General features: G+C 51.1%; 1 protein-coding gene across 1 annotated transcript; it reads left to right on the top strand.

Annotated features, from left to right (window-relative positions):
- Window positions 1-669: 669 nt before the first annotated feature.
- Window positions 670-16,473, top strand: abl2 (c-abl oncogene 2, non-receptor tyrosine kinase). The gene is given in 12 exon segments (XM_035415436.1): window positions 670-1,081; window positions 3,098-3,262; window positions 4,741-5,036; window positions 5,927-6,199; window positions 6,551-6,635; window positions 6,795-6,972; window positions 7,195-7,379; window positions 7,619-7,771; window positions 8,109-8,198; window positions 8,440-8,625; window positions 10,782-12,028; window positions 12,030-16,473. Coding segments are annotated over 12 exon segments (3,480 nt in total). The 5' UTR covers window positions 670-1,011; the 3' UTR covers window positions 12,582-16,473.
- The last annotated feature ends 1,087 nt before the right edge of the window (window positions 16,474-17,560 follow it).

Consider the following 17,560-nt stretch of genomic DNA (forward strand, 5'->3'; position numbering starts at 1 on the left):
GCTATTTAGTAACATAAAAATCACTATTTCAGTATGAATTGGCAGTTCAGCAAAACATTATTGCTGCTCATTAAACTTTAAAACCGACAATCGATTCTCCAATATGGCTGTGCACTTCTGTATCCGTAATGGTGGTCATTTAGTCTGCTGAGAGGACAGTGACTGTGCAGGAATGGCCTGGTCTTGTTGAGGGGACTGCTGACTGGTCTCTGAAAGGCCCACCTGAAGCTGTCCTCTGTGCCATTTAGGACTGATGGAGATTGGGAAAGACCTCCATGGGGCCCCCATCCGTGTGATTCAGGGCTGGTGGGGATTGGGAAATGCCTCCCCCCCCCCCCCCCCCATGCGTGTTGTTCAGGCGTGCTGGTGGGGATCGGGAAAGACCCTGTGGGTCCCCCATGCTTGTGGTTCAGGGCTGGTGAGGATTGGGTAGGACCCCTGTAGGGCCCCTATGCTTGTGGTTCAGTTCTGGGGGCGATTGGGAAAGGACCCCCCTGCCCCCCATGCATGTCCCTCTGTCCCGGACCCTCCTCTGGGTGGCAGCCAGGCTTGGCACGCTGCAGGCTGCTGTTCATGAAAGAGGCCCAGCCATCTGTTGGCGAGGAGAGGGGGCTGGGGACAGCTGTATAAGAGCGGGGCGGCTCGCACGTTTCCACAGGAGACCGTTCCACACACGCCCTGCTCTCCTCTCTCACCGGGGGGATTTTCAGAGACCTGGGTTGCTGTCTGAGACGTCTGCGTTTGCCCTGGAAATCGTGACTTCTAAAGCCACATCAAAGTCCGTAATGGGAGGGGCTTGGGTAGAGCGGTGCTAATCGGTGGAACTTTTCTTCACCAGCATTTTTTTCCCCCCCCGAATGGGGGTAGGCTTTCACTGCGCACAAAGATCGGTTAGGGGTGGATCTCATTGCCGCTGTGCTGGAGTCGCTGTGTGTTGGAGGGGGAGAGGGCCACACGTTAACAGCCGTGGGGGGAGAAGAGGGACCGGACCCCCACACCGGAAGCTTGTGGATGTACTGGGAGCTGTGGCCGAGCCGGGTGAGCGGGACTCCGCCCCAGTGCATTGTGGGCAGGAGGAAAGGTGGGCTCTGCGTGACGAGTTTGGAGTGGGTTTAGGTCGGATCTGCCTCTCGCATTGTCTGTGTTTCCAGCAGTGTGTGTGTCTGGGTTAGGAGTGGAAAAATAAACCAGGCTGTTGTCATCGCAGTTCCTGCACGCTGTACTGAAGACGACATGTTGATGACAGGTGTTGTTTTTCTTGAGATTTATAGCGCATCCCTCCCTGCTGTCCATATTCGTTTTGTTATTGTGATTGAAGTTCATTTGTGTTTGTTGCCGCATGATTTCTGGCAGGGAGATGGATACGGTGTTTAGCTGTAGGGGGCCCTGCTTATACGGCTTGCCCTCTGGTGATGAGTTTTGGGGAAAATGCTGGGCATGTGTTCATTCCTTTGGCTGGGTGTTCAGCTGTTCAGTTCGGGCTGGGAAATGCAAATGGTCTGAGAAGTGAGAATTGCATTCAAGAAGCGTGTGACCCCTCGCCGTTTGCTGGCGCACTTTGTTTTGCATTTGTGTTTGGGTGAAGAAGCCCTGAGGCGTTAGTCTCCAGTAGAGAATAAGTGTAACTGCTGGAAATGCTGTCCTGGCCCATTAATGTGAATTTATTTGATCTGCACCGCTGATCCAGCCTCTAAGGAACAGCTACGCACAGCTCACAAACGTGCGGACTTCGGTATTTAAAATCAGGCGTGAGGCGGTGTGGCGACGGCGTTTGCCATTTGGTTAGCGGTGTGTGTGTCCCCCCCCCCACCCCCGCCTCTCTCTGTGGACACCCTGCTCTTCACGTGGGCCAGCTCTACCCATGTTTGCCATCCCAGGCTCATCCTGTTGTTGTCTGTTCTGGGTGTAGCCTCTGTGCCTGTTACATAAGCGTCAGGTCAGCTACACCTTCTTCACCCTGAGGTAATCTGAGCTGCCTTTGAAGCAGCGATTCAGAGCTGCAGTAGACCGTCACTGGACCACTGGGCTCCTCTCCACCTCTCTCCTCTCTCTTGAGCCAAAATGGACGTTTTACACGCCGAGCCAGTGATGGGTACGGTAACATTTCTCCCCGCTCGCTTCACCCTCTTTCCCTGTCTGTCTGTGGCTCGTTCTCTATCCCTCGTTCTCTTCTTCTCGTCCGTTCCTTTCCCTCCCCTCTTGCGTTGCCGTGCGCGGAGGTTCACAGCTGCCCAGACTTGCCGCGGACGCAGGCGCCCGGCTGCACGAAAGCCTGTTTGTTGTGGGCGTGGAGCCTACGGCACATTTCCTAACCCTCAGACGGAGCCACTCCCCCGGGCCCCGTAGTCTATATATGCAGGCGGCGCGAAAAGGAGAGTCAGGCAGAAACTTCCTCTTTCGGGTTAGTCACTCGAGAAGGTTTCTCTTTTTCTGTGCCTGGAAGCGAAGGAATTTATCCCAGAAAAATAGAGGGTAGAGGAGCATGTTTTTGCGGACCCTGCTGCCCTCCAGCAGTTTTGAAGAGGAGTGGCTGAGGCTGACCGGTGGCCCCTGTCCCAGGACAGAGGATGCGGAGGGGTACATGTACTCAGGTATCCTGAATTTGTCACGCGGTTGCAGCAGTCTCTTAAATGTGCTCCGGGCAGCTGGGAAATGAAGGGGAGCCGGGGCCTTGCTCTTTACAGTAGTTTAGTGGACAGGGTGTGTTCAGCGATGTGTTCAGCGATGTGCTCAGTGTGTTGACTGGGTTGAGCACATGTCCAGGGGATTTTCATCGGTTGTAAATAAGAGCCAGAACACAATTTGTGTGTCAGGTAAATGGTGGTCCAGAAAGGGAGCTTTTATTTTGTTGAGTTGCGTTACTGCTGGGACAGTTTTCACTCTTCTTCAGGCACTCCAGTGAGATTCATCTCTCTCTCTCTCCCTCTCTCCCTCCCTCTCTCTCTCTCTCTCTCTCTCTCCCTCTCTCCCTCCCTCTCTCTCTCTCTCTCTCTCTCCCCCTCCCTCTCTCTCTCTTTCTGTCCCTCTCTCTCTCTCTCCCTCTCTCTCCCTCTCTCCCTCCCTCTCTCTCTCCCTCCCTCCCCCCCTCTCCCCACAGAAGCGCTGCACCGGCCGTTCGGAGTGGACTCAGCCGCTCTGACCGAGGCGGTGCGCTGGAGCTCCAAGGAGAACCTGCTGGGCGCGGCCGAGAGCGACCCCAACCTCTTCGTTGCACTTTACGACTTCGTCGCCAGCGGCGACAACACGCTGAGCATCACCAAAGGTACGTGCTTTGCCGCGCATCCCTGTGCTTCCCCGCGCGCCCGCGAACGTGATGACGTGGGCGGGGAGCGAGCGCTGAGCCCCCGATGTCGAAACCAACGGCGCCTGCTGCGTCTGACGCCTTTCCGTCCGGCAGTTTATTTCCGAACGGTTTTCTCAACTTTCCTCTCTTCGGCCTCGTTCCCGCTCCTCTTCAAAGGGTTTTAGTTGCCAAAGAGGGGGCTGTGCCTAAAGTAGTACATAGACTTGTTTTTCTCTATTCAAAATAACGACGTTAGAAAGTTATGTAAAACATTGCGTAAATGGTTTAATTACTCAGTACCTGCAGGCCTCCCTCCCCTGCTTTGGCTGTGAGTCACATGGAGTGTGTGCGTGGACGGATCCCCACGCCCTTCCCCATAACGCACTGTAAGACGCGTAATCCTTCCCGCTGCTGTAATACCAGGTGTGCGAACGCAGCGGGGGGGGGGGGTGGGGGGGCGGTCAAGCGGAGGGGAATTAGCCAAGCTCCTGGCCTGAGTCTCGGTGTCGGGTTGGTTGTGTTGCCGGGGAGATGTAATGACCATGGCGTATGACATTTAGCGTTTCCGTTAGCGCTAAAGTGGGCCTGGCTGACTGGTTTCTAAACGCTCGCTCGCTCTGTGTGGATACTGCTCTGAGACATGGCGCTGCCCCTGTGGTACCAGACAGGCCTCTCTCTCTCCCTCTCTCTCTTTCTCTCTCTCTCTCTCTCTCACTCTCACCTCACTCTCACTCTCACCTCACTCTCACTCTCACTCTCCCTCTCTCACTCTCTCACTCTGCCTGTGGGGGTGGGTCACTGGCCGCCCATCAGAGCTGTTGTCTCCCCCAGCGAGCAGGTTGACTGTTCCTGCCTGAAGAGCTCAGTGTCATAGGCTGCCAGGGCTGACTGTTCCTGCCTGAACAGCTCAGTGTCATAGGCTGCCAGGGCTGACTGTTCCTGCCTGAAGAGCTCAGTGTCATAGGCTGCCAGGGCTGACTGTTCCTGCCTGAACAGCTCGCTGTCATAGGCTGCCAGGGCTGACTGTTCCTGCCTGAACAGCTCAGTGTCATAGGCTGCCAGGGCTGACTGTTCCTGCCTGAAGAGCTCAGTGTCATAGGCTGCCAGGGCTGACTGTTCCTGCCTGAACAGCTCACTGTCACAGAGCCGGCTCTCAGGAGACCAGCCTCTCCCGTCTCTCTGCTTTTAGTCAGCAGTTGTGCTGTCCTGAGCCCGGATGAGGTGTTCCTAATGGAGCCTTTTTAGCAGCCACTCATGCGAGCCGCTGCTGATGTCATTGGCGTATAAAGCAGAAGCAGGAATGGCTCTCGCTCCTCCGTACGGTCCGCGCACGCCCGCAGCGAATCCGTGGCGCAGAGTCGCCATCGCAGCCCGTCCCGCTTAAATGCTCAGGTCCAGCGCTAAAGACGCCTCGGTCCCGTGGCCTGACTTGGAGTCTCCCGCCCCCTCTCCCCCAGGCGAGAAGCTGAGGGTGCTGGGCTACAACCAGAATGGGGAGTGGAGCGAGGTGCGCTCCAAGAACGGCCAGGGCTGGGTGCCCAGCAACTACATCACGCCGGTCAACAGCCTGGAGAAGCACAGCTGGTACCACGGGCCGGTGTCCCGGAGCGCCGCCGAGTACCTGCTCAGCAGCCTCATCAACGGCAGCTTCCTGGTGCGCGAGAGCGAGAGCAGCCCGGGCCAGCTGTCCATCTCGCTGCGCTACGAGGGCCGCGTCTACCACTACCGCATCAACACCGCCTCCGACGGCAAGGTGCCTGCCTCACTCACTCTCTCTCTGCTCTCCTCACTCTCTCCTTACTCCCCCTCCCTCTCTCTCTCTCTTGCCCTCTCCTTACTTTTCTTTCACACTGTTTTCCTCTCTCTTTCTCTCCTTACTTCCCCCCTCTCTCTCTCTCTTCCCCCTTCCTCCCCTCTCCCTACTTTCCTTTCTTTACTTCTTCCCCATCTTTGTCTCTCCCCACTTCCCCTTTTCTTTTTTTTCCCCTGTATATCACTTCTTCCGCTCTCTCTCCCTGACAGTGTGATGTTTCCTGTTTCTCCGCCTACTCTCCACTCTCCATCTTACTTTCCATCATTGTCTCTTTCTGTTTCTCACTCATCCTTTTGTCAGTTTATTCCTCCCTCCCTCTTTCTCCTTCACATATTTGAGTCACTGGGCTCCCTTGCGTAGTTTGTCTCTGGCCCTTGTGTAGTTTGTCTCTGACCCTTGTGTAGTTTGTCTCTGACCCTTGTGTAGTTTGTCTCTGACCCTTGTGTAGTTTGTCTCTGGCCCCTCTCTGGCCCTTGTGTAGTTTGTCACTGGTCCTTGTGTAGTTTGTCTCTGACCCTTGTGTAGTTTGTCACTGGTCCTTGTGTAGTTTGTCTCTGACCCCTCTCTGACCGTTGTGTAGTTTGTCACTGGTCCTTGTGTAGTTTGTCACTGACCCTTGTGTAGTTTGTCACTGGCCTGTGTGTAGTTTACCTCTGGCCCCTCTCTGACCCGTATGTAGTTTGTCACTGACCCGTGTGTAGTTTGTCTCTGGCCCCTCTCTGACCCATGTGTAGTTTGTCACTGGCCCTTGTGTAGTTTGTCGCTAACCCCTCTCTGACCTGTGTGTAGTTTGTCGCTGGCCCCTCTCTGACCCGTGTGGCCTCTCCTAGGTGTATGTGACGGCTGAGAGCCGCTTCAGCACCCTGGCGGAGCTGGTGCACCACCATTCCACAGTGGCCGACGGGCTGGTCACCACGCTGCACTACCCCGCCCCCAAGTGCAATAAGCCCACCGTCTACGGGGTCTCGCCCATCCACGACAAGTGGGAGATGGAGCGCACCGACATCACCATGAAGCACAAGCTGGGCGGCGGCCAGTACGGGGAGGTGTACGTCGGGGTCTGGAAGAAGTACAACCTCACCGTCGCCGTGAAGACGCTCAAGGTCAGCCGCCTGACCTTCGCTTGCATGTTTCTATGACCTGACTGTATTCAGTCTGCTCCTCTCTGTCTTTTCAGTGCTCATTCCTGTCAAACAGCTTATGATGTGTAGTGTAATTGAGTTCCGGTACTGAACACATCAAAGGAATTGCAGGCCATCGTTGGCTATTTTGTGGTATTTGGTCTCCACCTAGTGGCCAAAGTGGACATCGCATAAGTGTTTCATGAATGGAAATAGAAATTTGGAGTGAGTGATCTAGAGTGTTTGACATTCAGTAAATGGAAGCCATTAATGATGTCAGTAAAAGAGCGTGTGTGCTAGTTAACCCAAACACTGTTCTTTTCTGCCTGATAGGAGGACACCATGGAAGTGGAGGAGTTTCTGAAAGAAGCCTCTGTGATGAAAGAAGTGAAACATCCCAATCTGGTGCAGCTGTTGGGTGAGTGCCCTGGAACCACACGTTTCCTAGATTCATTGTTCTTGATGTTCCTGTTGCAGTAAAGTTTCTTCCTCATGAATGTAATGTAATATGAGCATGCGACAGTCTGGGTGGTGATGGTAGAAGTGGTGTGTGACTCATCCTTCCCCCCCTCCCCAGGTGTGTGCACACTGGAGCCGCCCTTCTACATTGTGACGGAGTACATGCCGCACGGGAACCTGCTGGACTACCTGCGGGAGTGCGACCGGGAGGAGGTCAACGCCGTGGTGCTGCTCTACATGGCCACTCAGATCTCCTCCGCCATGGAGTACCTGGAGAAGAAGAACTTCATCCACAGGTGAGAGCTGCCATGTTCACACAAGCACATCAGCATGGAAGACATCTCTGCTTTTTAGATGTTAAGTACCTCATGGACCTGGCTTGTAACGCACTCACATACTGGCACATTCACGCACTTACTCATTCACGTTTAGCAGGCTGAAGATTCTCCGCAAGGGGAAGCCATTAGCAGGCAAAGTAACGGGATGCTACATCAGCGCTCTCTCTCTGCCTCCCTCAGAGACCTGGCCGCGAGGAACTGCCTGGTGGGGGAGAATCACGTGGTGAAGGTGGCCGACTTCGGGCTGAGCAGGCTGATGACTGGAGACACCTACACTGCCCACGCCGGGGCCAAGTTCCCCATCAAGTGGACCGCTCCAGAGAGCCTGGCCTACAACACCTTCTCCATCAAGTCCGACGTCTGGGGTAGGAGAACACGGACAGAAGTCCTCACACTTAGTCGCGTGTTTCATGTGTTTCAGAAGCGCATACTCATACACACACATCGTCCCTAGCCAAGGAACTTCATGCTCAGCAGGGCAGCGTTAATATGATCCACATTGCCTGGTTAGGAGTGCTTCCGCGGTGCTTTAGGCAGCTCTGAATGCCGCAGTGAGCGAGTCACATTCGCATCATGACGTGATCCTCTTCTCTTCCCGCCGAAGCTTTCGGGGTGCTGCTTTGGGAGATCGCCACCTACGGCATGTCGCCGTACCCGGGGATAGACCTGTCCCAGGTGTACGACCTGCTGGAGAAGGGCTACCGCATGGAGCAGCCCGAGGGGTGTCCGCCCAAAGTGTACGAGCTGATGAGGGCCTGTGAGTACCGACAGACACACTGCACACACACGCACACTCTCACACAGGCTGGCTGGGCTGGGGAGGCCTAGCTCCTTTACGGCAGTTACTGCTGCTATTATAGCTATCTTAAGTGCTGGTTGTAATATAATATTGGTGAAGCTTGAAATAAAAGTTCTTGAAAAAACTGAATAAAAAGGAGTGAATCCTAAGGTAATTAAATGGAGAGCAGTCCTAAGCTGTTAGTTTCTAACACAGTTTCTAAAGTACATGATTTCTAAAGTACATTCTCTTTGACCTGCTTTTATAGAGCATGGCTTGCCTGCACTGGTTTAGCTCATTTGTGTGTGTATTTCAGGCTGGCAGTGGAGCCCTTTGGATCGACCTTCATTTGCAGAGACGCACCAAGCGTTTGAGACCATGTTCCACGACTCCAGCATCTCTGAAGGTACAGCTTCACTCAGTATTGTTATTCTGCTCCATGCAGCTTGCTTTGCCAGATTTATCTGGATAGATAATTCTGCCACGCATTTTGTAGTAAGCAGTAGCTGAACACACGCATGCATGCACATACGCGCATGCGCACACACACACGTACGCACACACAAACACACACACAGGCTCAGTACAGTGCCACCTGCTGTTAATTGATGATGTCCTTGTCCCCTCCCATGATGTCCCGTGCGTAGAGGTAGCAGAGGAGCTGGGTAAGACGGCGTCTTCCTGCCCTGCCATGCCGGTGCACCCCTTTGGCCCGGACCTGCCCCTGCTGCCCTCCAAGTCCCGCACGCCGAAGAAGCACACCGAGAACAAGGAGAACATCGAGGGGGGGCTGGACGGCAGGCAGGACCCCCCCGGTCACAGCGGCCCCTCAGGTATCCCTGCCCACCGCCTCCGCAGGCTGAAGAGAGTGGCCGCAGTGTTTCTGAATGACCTCCCCTGAGGAGCCCACAGTGCTGATATCACTACAGCTCGCCTCAGCAGTGTCCATAGTGCTGATATCACTACAGCTCACACCAGCAGTGTCCACAGTGCGGATAGCACTACAGCTCGCCTCAGCAGTAGTGTCCACAGTGCTGATATCACTACAGTTCGCCTCAGCAGTGTCCATAGTGCTGATATCACTACAGCTCTTTATCACTACAGCTCGCCTCAGCAGTGTCCACAGTGCTGATATCACTACAGCTCGCCTCAGCAGTGTCCACAGTGCTGATATCACTACATATCACCTCAGCAGTGTCCACGGTGCTGATATCACTACAGCTCTTTATCAGTACAGCTTGCCTCAGCAGTGTCCACAGTGCTGTTAGCACTTCAGCTCGCCTCAGCAGTGTCCACAGCACTGATATCACTACAGCTCGCCTCAGCAGTGCCCACAGTGCTGTTATTACAGTTCGCCTCAGCAGTGTCCACAGCACTGGTACATTATGAGAGTGCGTCATCCACTTTGTAAACATGCATATTTGTGTTCATCCTCAACAATGACAAGAAACCTTCAAGAAACGCCTCTTGTACAGAATTAATGTAAATTTCATGCTTGTATAGTTGTCGCTGGGTGCAATTCAGGCCATCTGTGTTGATCTAAAGTACAAGGACCTTCATGCATCTTTGGTTTTCAGTTATGATTCCAGGTCTGTTCAGATGATTTCTCAAACAGAGGGGGTTTAAACATAATATCCAAATTGCTCTCACTCATAGTGAAGACTACACTTCCCATATCGCCTGCATTGTGGCATGTACCATCCTCATCTGCATATTTGGGTTTTCCCACGCCTTTGTGAATGAATGATTTGCATGCCTGTGTTTGTACAGTAATCTGTTCTTTGAACCGCCTGTAAGGAAGTGATGTAAAGACTGTCACCCCTGCTTGCTGGCTTGTTCCTGCTTGTAGCATGCTGTCCCCTGCACCCCCAAACAGCTTTTTACAAATCCTGTGTACTCATTCATGGATTAAAGTTACTTTCTTGTTCTCATTTCTTTTAAGTATTTATGTATTGTTTCATTTCATTATTATTTATTTACTTTGTTGTTAATGTATTTAATAATCATACATTTTGAATAAATGCCATACGTTTCACTTGTTCAGGTTATATTGAAATTAAGTGTATAAAGTATTCCTTAATTGTCACTACTTTAAATATACTCCATATATTAGGATTCACTCTTGTAGAAAGCACCGGGTCACATGATACGGCTGAAATGCATAAAGGCCAGAGGTTAGGTAAACTGCTTTGGTCAGTCATTGCCTTTTTTTGTCCAGTTTTGTAAAAGAATATAAGAATATTCCTAGTGCTTTGAACCCCCCCCCCCCCCCCCCCCCCCCCCCCCACCATCACATCCACTGATTGTCTGGACAGATTGCGATCTGTTGTGGTCACCAGAGTACTGGCACAGTAAGGAATGGTGTAAAGATTAGAACCTTAACTGAGATAAGAGAATAGATAATCTTTTGACCAAGAGGCCACATCCTACATAATTAAACCTAATTGAACACTTTAGACCTGCTACAGTATTGTGTTACAGTGTAGTGTTACACCACACTTTCGTTCATGCTCCTACATAAAGCATGAAGAAACGAGCTGTGGTGGGCTTTAAGGGTTTCAGGCTCTGATGTGGCTTCTCTGAGAGATTTCATACTGATACAAATCTAGGGCACTGGGGCATAACCTTTAAAGGATTCCCCTCCGCTGCGTTCTGGAGCCATTTTGATTCTTAACCATCTAATAACTGTGACATCATCAATTGCCATTTTACAAAAAGCGTGAAACGACTTGCCAGGTCATGTAGTAGAATCAGAGGTCCTCTGGTTGTTCAACTCCAGGTCTGACATTGGTATATATTCTGTGACCTGTAGGAAAATGATGCCTATATGGGCTGAACGGCCTGTTCTTTTTGTGTATTCTTATGTTCTTATGTAACTGTTCTGTAGCGCATTACTTCCTGTCACAGACGTTATGTGCAGTGATAATGGGGGGAAACGTGAGGCTAGCGTTTTTAAATGGTTCTCTCTGCTGCCCTCTGCTGTCCGCAGGACTGATGAGCAGCCTGCTGGGAGGGGACGCGATGGGAGGCTCCCCAGCCCTGCCCCGCAAGCAGCGGGACAAATCCCCCAGCAGCCTCCTGGAGGAGTCTCAGGAGACCACGTTCACGCGGGACCGCAAGGCCGGCTTCTTCAGCTCCTTCATGAAGAAGAAGTCGTCGTCCTCGTCTTCCTCCTCGCAGCCGCAGCAGAGCCTGCCCACCCCGCCCAAGAGGAGCAGCTCCTTCCGCGAGATGGAGAACCAGCCGCACAAGAAGTACGAGCCCACGGCCGCCTTCGCCGGGTTCGGCTCGCCGGCCCCCTCCCTGCCCCAGGCCGACGGGCTGGGCTTCTCCCCGTCCCACGGGGAGGGGAACCACATCCAGTCGCGCTGCTGCGGGGCCAGCTTCGGACAGAAGGCCTCCTCCAGCTCCGCCTCCACCGGGGCGGCCCCGCCCACAGGCAGCAGCAGCTGGGCGGGGCTGGCCGGGTTCTTCACCCCCCGCCTCATCAAAAAGACCCTGGGGCTGCGGACGGGGAAGTCCTCGGCGGAGGACGGGGGCGGGGGCGGCGGCGGCGGGGGGAAGCCCTTCCCCAGGTCCAACTCCACGTCGTCCATGTCGGCGGGGCTGCCGGACCTGGAGCGCATGGCGCTGACGCTGCCGCGCAACCGCAGCAAGCCGCCGCTGGAGCGCACCGCCTCCACCGCCTCGCAGCCGGAGAACGGGGCGGCGGCGGCGGCGGCGCGCTCCTCCGAGGCGCTCCTGCGCAAGCTGGACGAGGGCACGGCGCAGATCCGCGACCGGCCCAAGGCCAAGCTGCTCCCCCGCAGCGCGGGCGCCGCCGCCGCCACCAGGGCGCCCGGGGTGGGCGGCGAGGCGGAGGGCCAGGAGGGGGCGGGGGTGGCACAGGACAGGCAGGGCTGGTCCTCCCCCTCCAAATCGGCGGGCCAGCAGGGCCCGGCGGCGGCGGGGGCGGGGGCCACCCCGCACAACCACAAGGTGCCGGTGCTGATCTCGCCCACGCTGAAGCACAGCCCCGCCGACGTGCACCTGGTGGGCGTGGACTCCCAGGGCAACCGCTTCAAGCTGCTGTCCGAGCACCAGACGGACCGCGACCGGCCCCGGCTGGTCAAGCCCAAGTGCGCCCCCCCGCCGCCCCCCACCCTGCGCTTCCTGCAGCACCACCCCTCCAACTACAGCGGGGACGGGGCCGAGGAGCAGGGGCCGGTGGAGGTGAACGGCGACGCCCTGAGGAGGCCGGGGAGGGGGCCGGGAGGGGGAGTGGGGGGGGGGAGGGGGGAGACCCTCAGTGCCGCCGCCGCAAGTGCCTCCGCCCCCCTCGGCCCCGTCGTCCTCGCCCGCCAGCGTCGCCACCCCGACCAAGATGGCTAACGGCGCCACGGGCAGCGGCCCGTCCAAGGCGGCGCTGCGGCGGACTCGGCAGCAGGTGGAGCGGCTGCCGCCGGAGAAGGTGAGCAAGGAGGCCCTGCTGGAGTGCGCCGAGGGCCTGAGCAGCGCCCTGCAGGGCAGCGCCGAGCCCTCCTCCAGCAGCCACGTGCTGGACGCCGGCCACCAGCTGCTGGACTACTGCTCGGGCTACGTGGACTGCATCCCCCAGACGCGCAACAAGTTCGCCTTCAGGGAGGCCGTGGGCAAGCTGGAGCTCAGCCTGCAGGAGCTGCGCGCGTCCTCCTCCTCCTCCTCCTCCTCCGGGGGGGGCGGGGGGGCCACCAGCGGCCCGGGACACGGCCCCGCCCTGGACAACTTGCACACCTGCATCAAGGAAATCAGCGACGTGGTGCAGAGGTAGCCGCGGCGGCGGCCTCCCGCCCTTTTTTTTTCGGCTGTCGCGTTTCAAATTTCGGGGCAGAGAACGATCTCAAACGTACCTCAGAAATTCACTACGCATTGTATCACTGTTTACAGCTAACTCTCGTAAATAACCTGCGGGGAGCACAGTTCTTACCTGGCATGAAACGTTTATACCAAACCAGAAGGGGGCGGTCCCTCTTTTCACGAAACACGTCTTTTCTCATAGTGTAACTGACACTGGGTTGTAACACCTTTGGTCATTAGCGGTGTCCTGTCACCGATTGGCTCTAGAGAGCTGGGCCAGCTCCTCGGGCAGGGAAGGCTGTTGGCTGCAACCAACTGGGAGCAACAGTGATTGGCGGAGCAACTGGCAGGAGTCTTTGTCCCACTTCTGGTTTGGTATGACGTGTCATTACACAGCACACGTACACGCCCTCAACCCAACTGGAGTCCCTAACCTCAGACACTGTACACAGGCCCCGCCCCCCACCCCACTACATGTCTTGAACATGCATGAAATATCAGCGTTCGTTCGGTTCAAAGGTGTCGTCTGTCCTGTATAACGGCACTATGTCACTTCCTACTTTCTCAGCAGTTTGCTTTTGTTTTGTTTTGGTTTTTTTTTTATTGCAGAAGTTCTGTACTACACTACCGTATACCATTGTCTGTGGTTCCCCTCAACCTAAAATGTAATTTGCACTTAAAAATCTCAAGACTTGCTGTGGCAAATTATTCTCACACGGGGTGTCACATCACATTTCAATACGGCCTTCACATTTGTATCCATCGTTTTGGACAGTAGAGACTATGTTGCTATTAATTGCATAAAATATCAGTTTAAGATTCTAACAGAAACTCCCTTGCACGTGTGCTGTATGACTTGTTTGTAGAAGCGGTTGATGAAAGCTGAGGGCTTTATTAAAGGTAGAATGGGACACTTGGGCAGGGAGAGTGTTACTGGGGGCGGAGCCAGCTGTGGTTCATCAAGTGTCCTTGAGGGGTGGTCAATGCAGGGCATCCTGTCACGGGTCTAATGTGTCGTAATGCCTGGTGTCTCAAACACAGAAACAACTGTCCTGGGAAAACTGAAGTAGTTGAAACACAAGCTACAGTCCTTCTCTAGCACATTTGCAATTTATGGATTATTTCAGTAGAATGTCTTCATGTATAAACTTGAATTTAATTTTATTTAATTGAAAGCACAGATGTATTTTTCTTTTTTTAAGAAAGACCCTACATTGTTTCATATCATGGTAAAGTACTCGCGATTAAGTTTGCTTTCTTGGCCTCTGTGGGATACTAGGTGTGACGGTGAGAGACTGTGGCTCTGGGTTGCCTGTCACACGGATGAATGTATGCTTTCTTTAAACATGAATGTTGAAGTCATCAACCCGCAGACGGTGTGGACTGAAGTGGCTTATGTGATGAGGTGGTGTTACTTTCTGCCCGTCTTTGTTTTCTATGTCACTGGTCAGCTGAGGTGGTACATCTTTCATTGTAAGAGCCTCTCACTTCTTTCTTTTCTCTTTGTTATCTGAGCGATCTTGGCTCCAACAGAGTAACTGTGCAGATTAATGTTTCCGGAAAATAGCCCTCTTCAGGCTGCGCCACAATTGGGGGGGGGGTACATAAATCAGATTTTCCGAAACATTTGCAGTTGATGGCTTGGAGAAAAGCTCTCTTTTTGTGAAGGAAAAGCACCATGAATCTGGGAATGACCTGCAGGTTCCCTATGATACCTCAGCCTGCAGTGGTGTAAAACCAGGAAATGTTACAGCCACTGTCAAAAACAAATCCTGAAGTGCAGACGTTTCCCCCCTCGGGTGCAGAAGTTGGCCGAAGCACAGTTAAAACACAGCAGTGCATTAGAATGTCTGGCGTTCTAATTTGTCAGCAGGTTCCACGTGCAGTCACATCGAGTCATCCCAGCAGGAAATGGGGTGACATTAAGGCTACCTCGGGCAAGGCCAGCTCCCACTTACAGGAAGGCTGGATAAAAACAAGTCTCTCAGCGCTCAGCTCTTCGGCTAATTTCTAATTACGTAGCCACACATTTCAGTTTTGCATTTCTCAGTTTTGCAACGTGAGGCTGCGTGCGCGCTCTTGTTCGCTGCAGTGCTTCATGAGAGATTTGTGAAAGATAAACCGTCCCTTCATCTCCCCAAAAACTTCGTTCAGTACCACTTTGAGCTGTTTTGCCTGAACGGGCCTGTATTTCTAGCTTTGTCGAATGCATCTCTTATCAAACACATTCTACCAGTCAACTTTTGAAAAGACATGGTAATATTATATGTGGTCGCCTTATGAGAAACCTTTTGAACTAAATAAAATAAGAATGTCATATAAATAAGATGCTTCACTCTGTAGCATTTAATATGTGAAAACACTGCTTCTGACTGGCATGAAGCACCGACATTACATTTCCTATCCTAGCCACACAAGTTTTGGGGGTCTTTCCCCAGGCATCCATTTTAGAATCATGGCCTTACTTTGAAGTCCATTTCGTTTTTTCTCATCTCACGCACAGATCTATTTCCGTAACTAACTCCTAACTCCCATTTCTGCTATCAACACTATGCTGACCACAGGTCCTCACTACGTCTGAAAAAGCAGGATCACACATCTACTTACCTTCTTCAACTAAGTAATTTGGCCAAATCCACAGAAAGTTGTCTCTTTTTTTTTCAATGTGAGATTTCAGAATTATTATTATTTTTACCTACTGGATAAAATGTTGCCCAATGATTCATGGTGCCTTTTGTGAAAGATTTAATGTATTGTGCACTACTCAATTCAGAGACGTTTATAGTTACCCGTTATTGTAAATACTTTTTTGTATCATTGTTTTCAGGAATGACTCACTTTACAATGCGGTTTATGGTCAAATGGAATTTCAGCCCTATGGAATATATTTCTCTTGCCAAGTTCAGTATCTGCCAATTTACTTATCAGTTTTGCCTCTTGTATGAATTGGGTGCTTGTCACATTACATTTCTCTGCAAAGCCAGAGCTTTTGGTTAGCACTGGTGTTTGTGTGACCTGTATGCTTGCGAGAATCAGCATTGCACAACTCCGTGCCATTTCCTATTGTTCGAGTCCCAACACAACACAGAATGTTTTCCATTCTTCTGGCCTGTAGTGTTACTGCAGCTGAATAGCAGGTATTGATTAGATTTTGTGTTTTGCCCATGAGTCACCTGTGCTAGTTGTCTGTGCACATTCTGTCCAAATCTGTCTGATTTGGCTTTTGTATTTTCCATTCAAATCGTTTTTTTTTTTTGTTTTTTTTTTTTTTAAATAATCATCCAAACCTTATTGCTTTTAGTTCATCACTTGTAATAGTCAGACTGCCCTAGCATAGCAACCATTGATTTTCCAAATCATCCAAAACTATCAACAGCTTGTGTATTAATACGCCCAGATTCCTAGAACTGCCTTTTGTTTCTCCATTCAGGGAAATGATGTCAATTAAGTCACACTGTAAAAAGCTTGAAAAGAAGCGACTCCTGTTTCCTCCTTATTTCCTGAGCCAAATGCGGTCTTCCTGCTCACAAAGCCATTCAGACATATCTCAGTCAAGTCAGGTCAGGCTCACAATAAAAGTGTCCAAACATTTCATTTTGGTAATTTTGTATACCAGTGTCCAATTTTTTGCCCAAATTATGTTGTGCATACATTATTTTGTATTTATTTTGTTTTATTTATTATGTTTTATAATCATTTGAAGCCTGGAAGTCACATCCTGGGAAACAGTCTGTCTTTCTTGTATTTTTTTAAGCAGTGCTGAAGAAAATTTTCGTAAGCATCGTTTATACCAAAGGCCACTTCTTCAGTTCTACTAGTGCAATGAAAACCTAAACACTTCTTAACTGTAAATATGTGAATTTTAACAGGGATGAAAAATGGCAGATGTTAACAAATTAACACTATCAGTATTTTTCTTTCTTTTTTTTATTGTGAAATATATATTTTGTGTGTTTCTAATTTAAATCTCACATTGAATAGTGTATTACTGTGAAGTTTTCTTTATCAGTGTTAAAATTGGTGTAAATAATAAATAAAAATGAAAAAAACACCATGGTCTTATGTCTCTGTGCCCTGATCTGATGGGTGTGTCTCATTTTAGAACTGGGGGGGGGGCATCATGACATTTATTGCCAGGATGGAATCTAAGCACAGTTGACTCTTAACTTTTAATGAAATAAATGAAACCAGTTTTTCTACGTATCCTTTGGTATACAGAATTATGAGCTTTACATTCTTTAAAATAAATGAAGAAATGTGCAAGGAATGCAAAAACTTGTTATACAACATAAATATTTTGTTGAAATGTTGAAAAAGTTAAGCAATGTACAGTATCACCATTAACGGTAAAGGTATTCATTATCAGGGTAATGGTACAGTGAAGGCATGTTTTGCATGCATGTCCTTTCCCAAAATGTTTATATGGTCCTTTGACCAGTGTTACAGTCTGCATTTACAGGTCTGTTCGATTACTTTTTAAGTCTGTGGCAAATGGCATTTAATTCAGAGGTTCCAAAACTTGATCCTGGGGCACCCATGTGCATGCTGTTATTCGTTCTAACCACAGTTGCAATCCCCTAATTTTAACAAGCTGTTGTTTTTTTTTATTAGGTGCTTTTCATGTTTAGAAAAATTATTTACCATCTTAAACCACATTGTGCCATATATACTGTAACTTTGCAATGCCATAAAATGCCCGTGTTCATATTTGTGCTTATCTTGCAAACAATTGTGTAAAAACAGGTTAATTATTTTTTACTGATGAAATAAAAGGCTGAGGTCAATCAATAGGCTCCTAGTTAGTTGAACGTGTTCTTTCTTAATTTCTTCCATAAACATATCAACACAATGCAGGTTTGGCTCATTATTTACATCTTTGAATTCTTCATTATCTTCCAGATGGTAAGTTTTAGTGGCCAGGTTTCCACACTCACCAGTTAGGAGCCTATTGAT

Source organism: Anguilla anguilla, chromosome 4 (assembly GCF_013347855.1).
Source record: "Anguilla anguilla isolate fAngAng1 chromosome 4, fAngAng1.pri, whole genome shotgun sequence".
NCBI classification, from domain to species: Eukaryota; Metazoa; Chordata; class Actinopteri; order Anguilliformes; family Anguillidae; genus Anguilla; species Anguilla anguilla.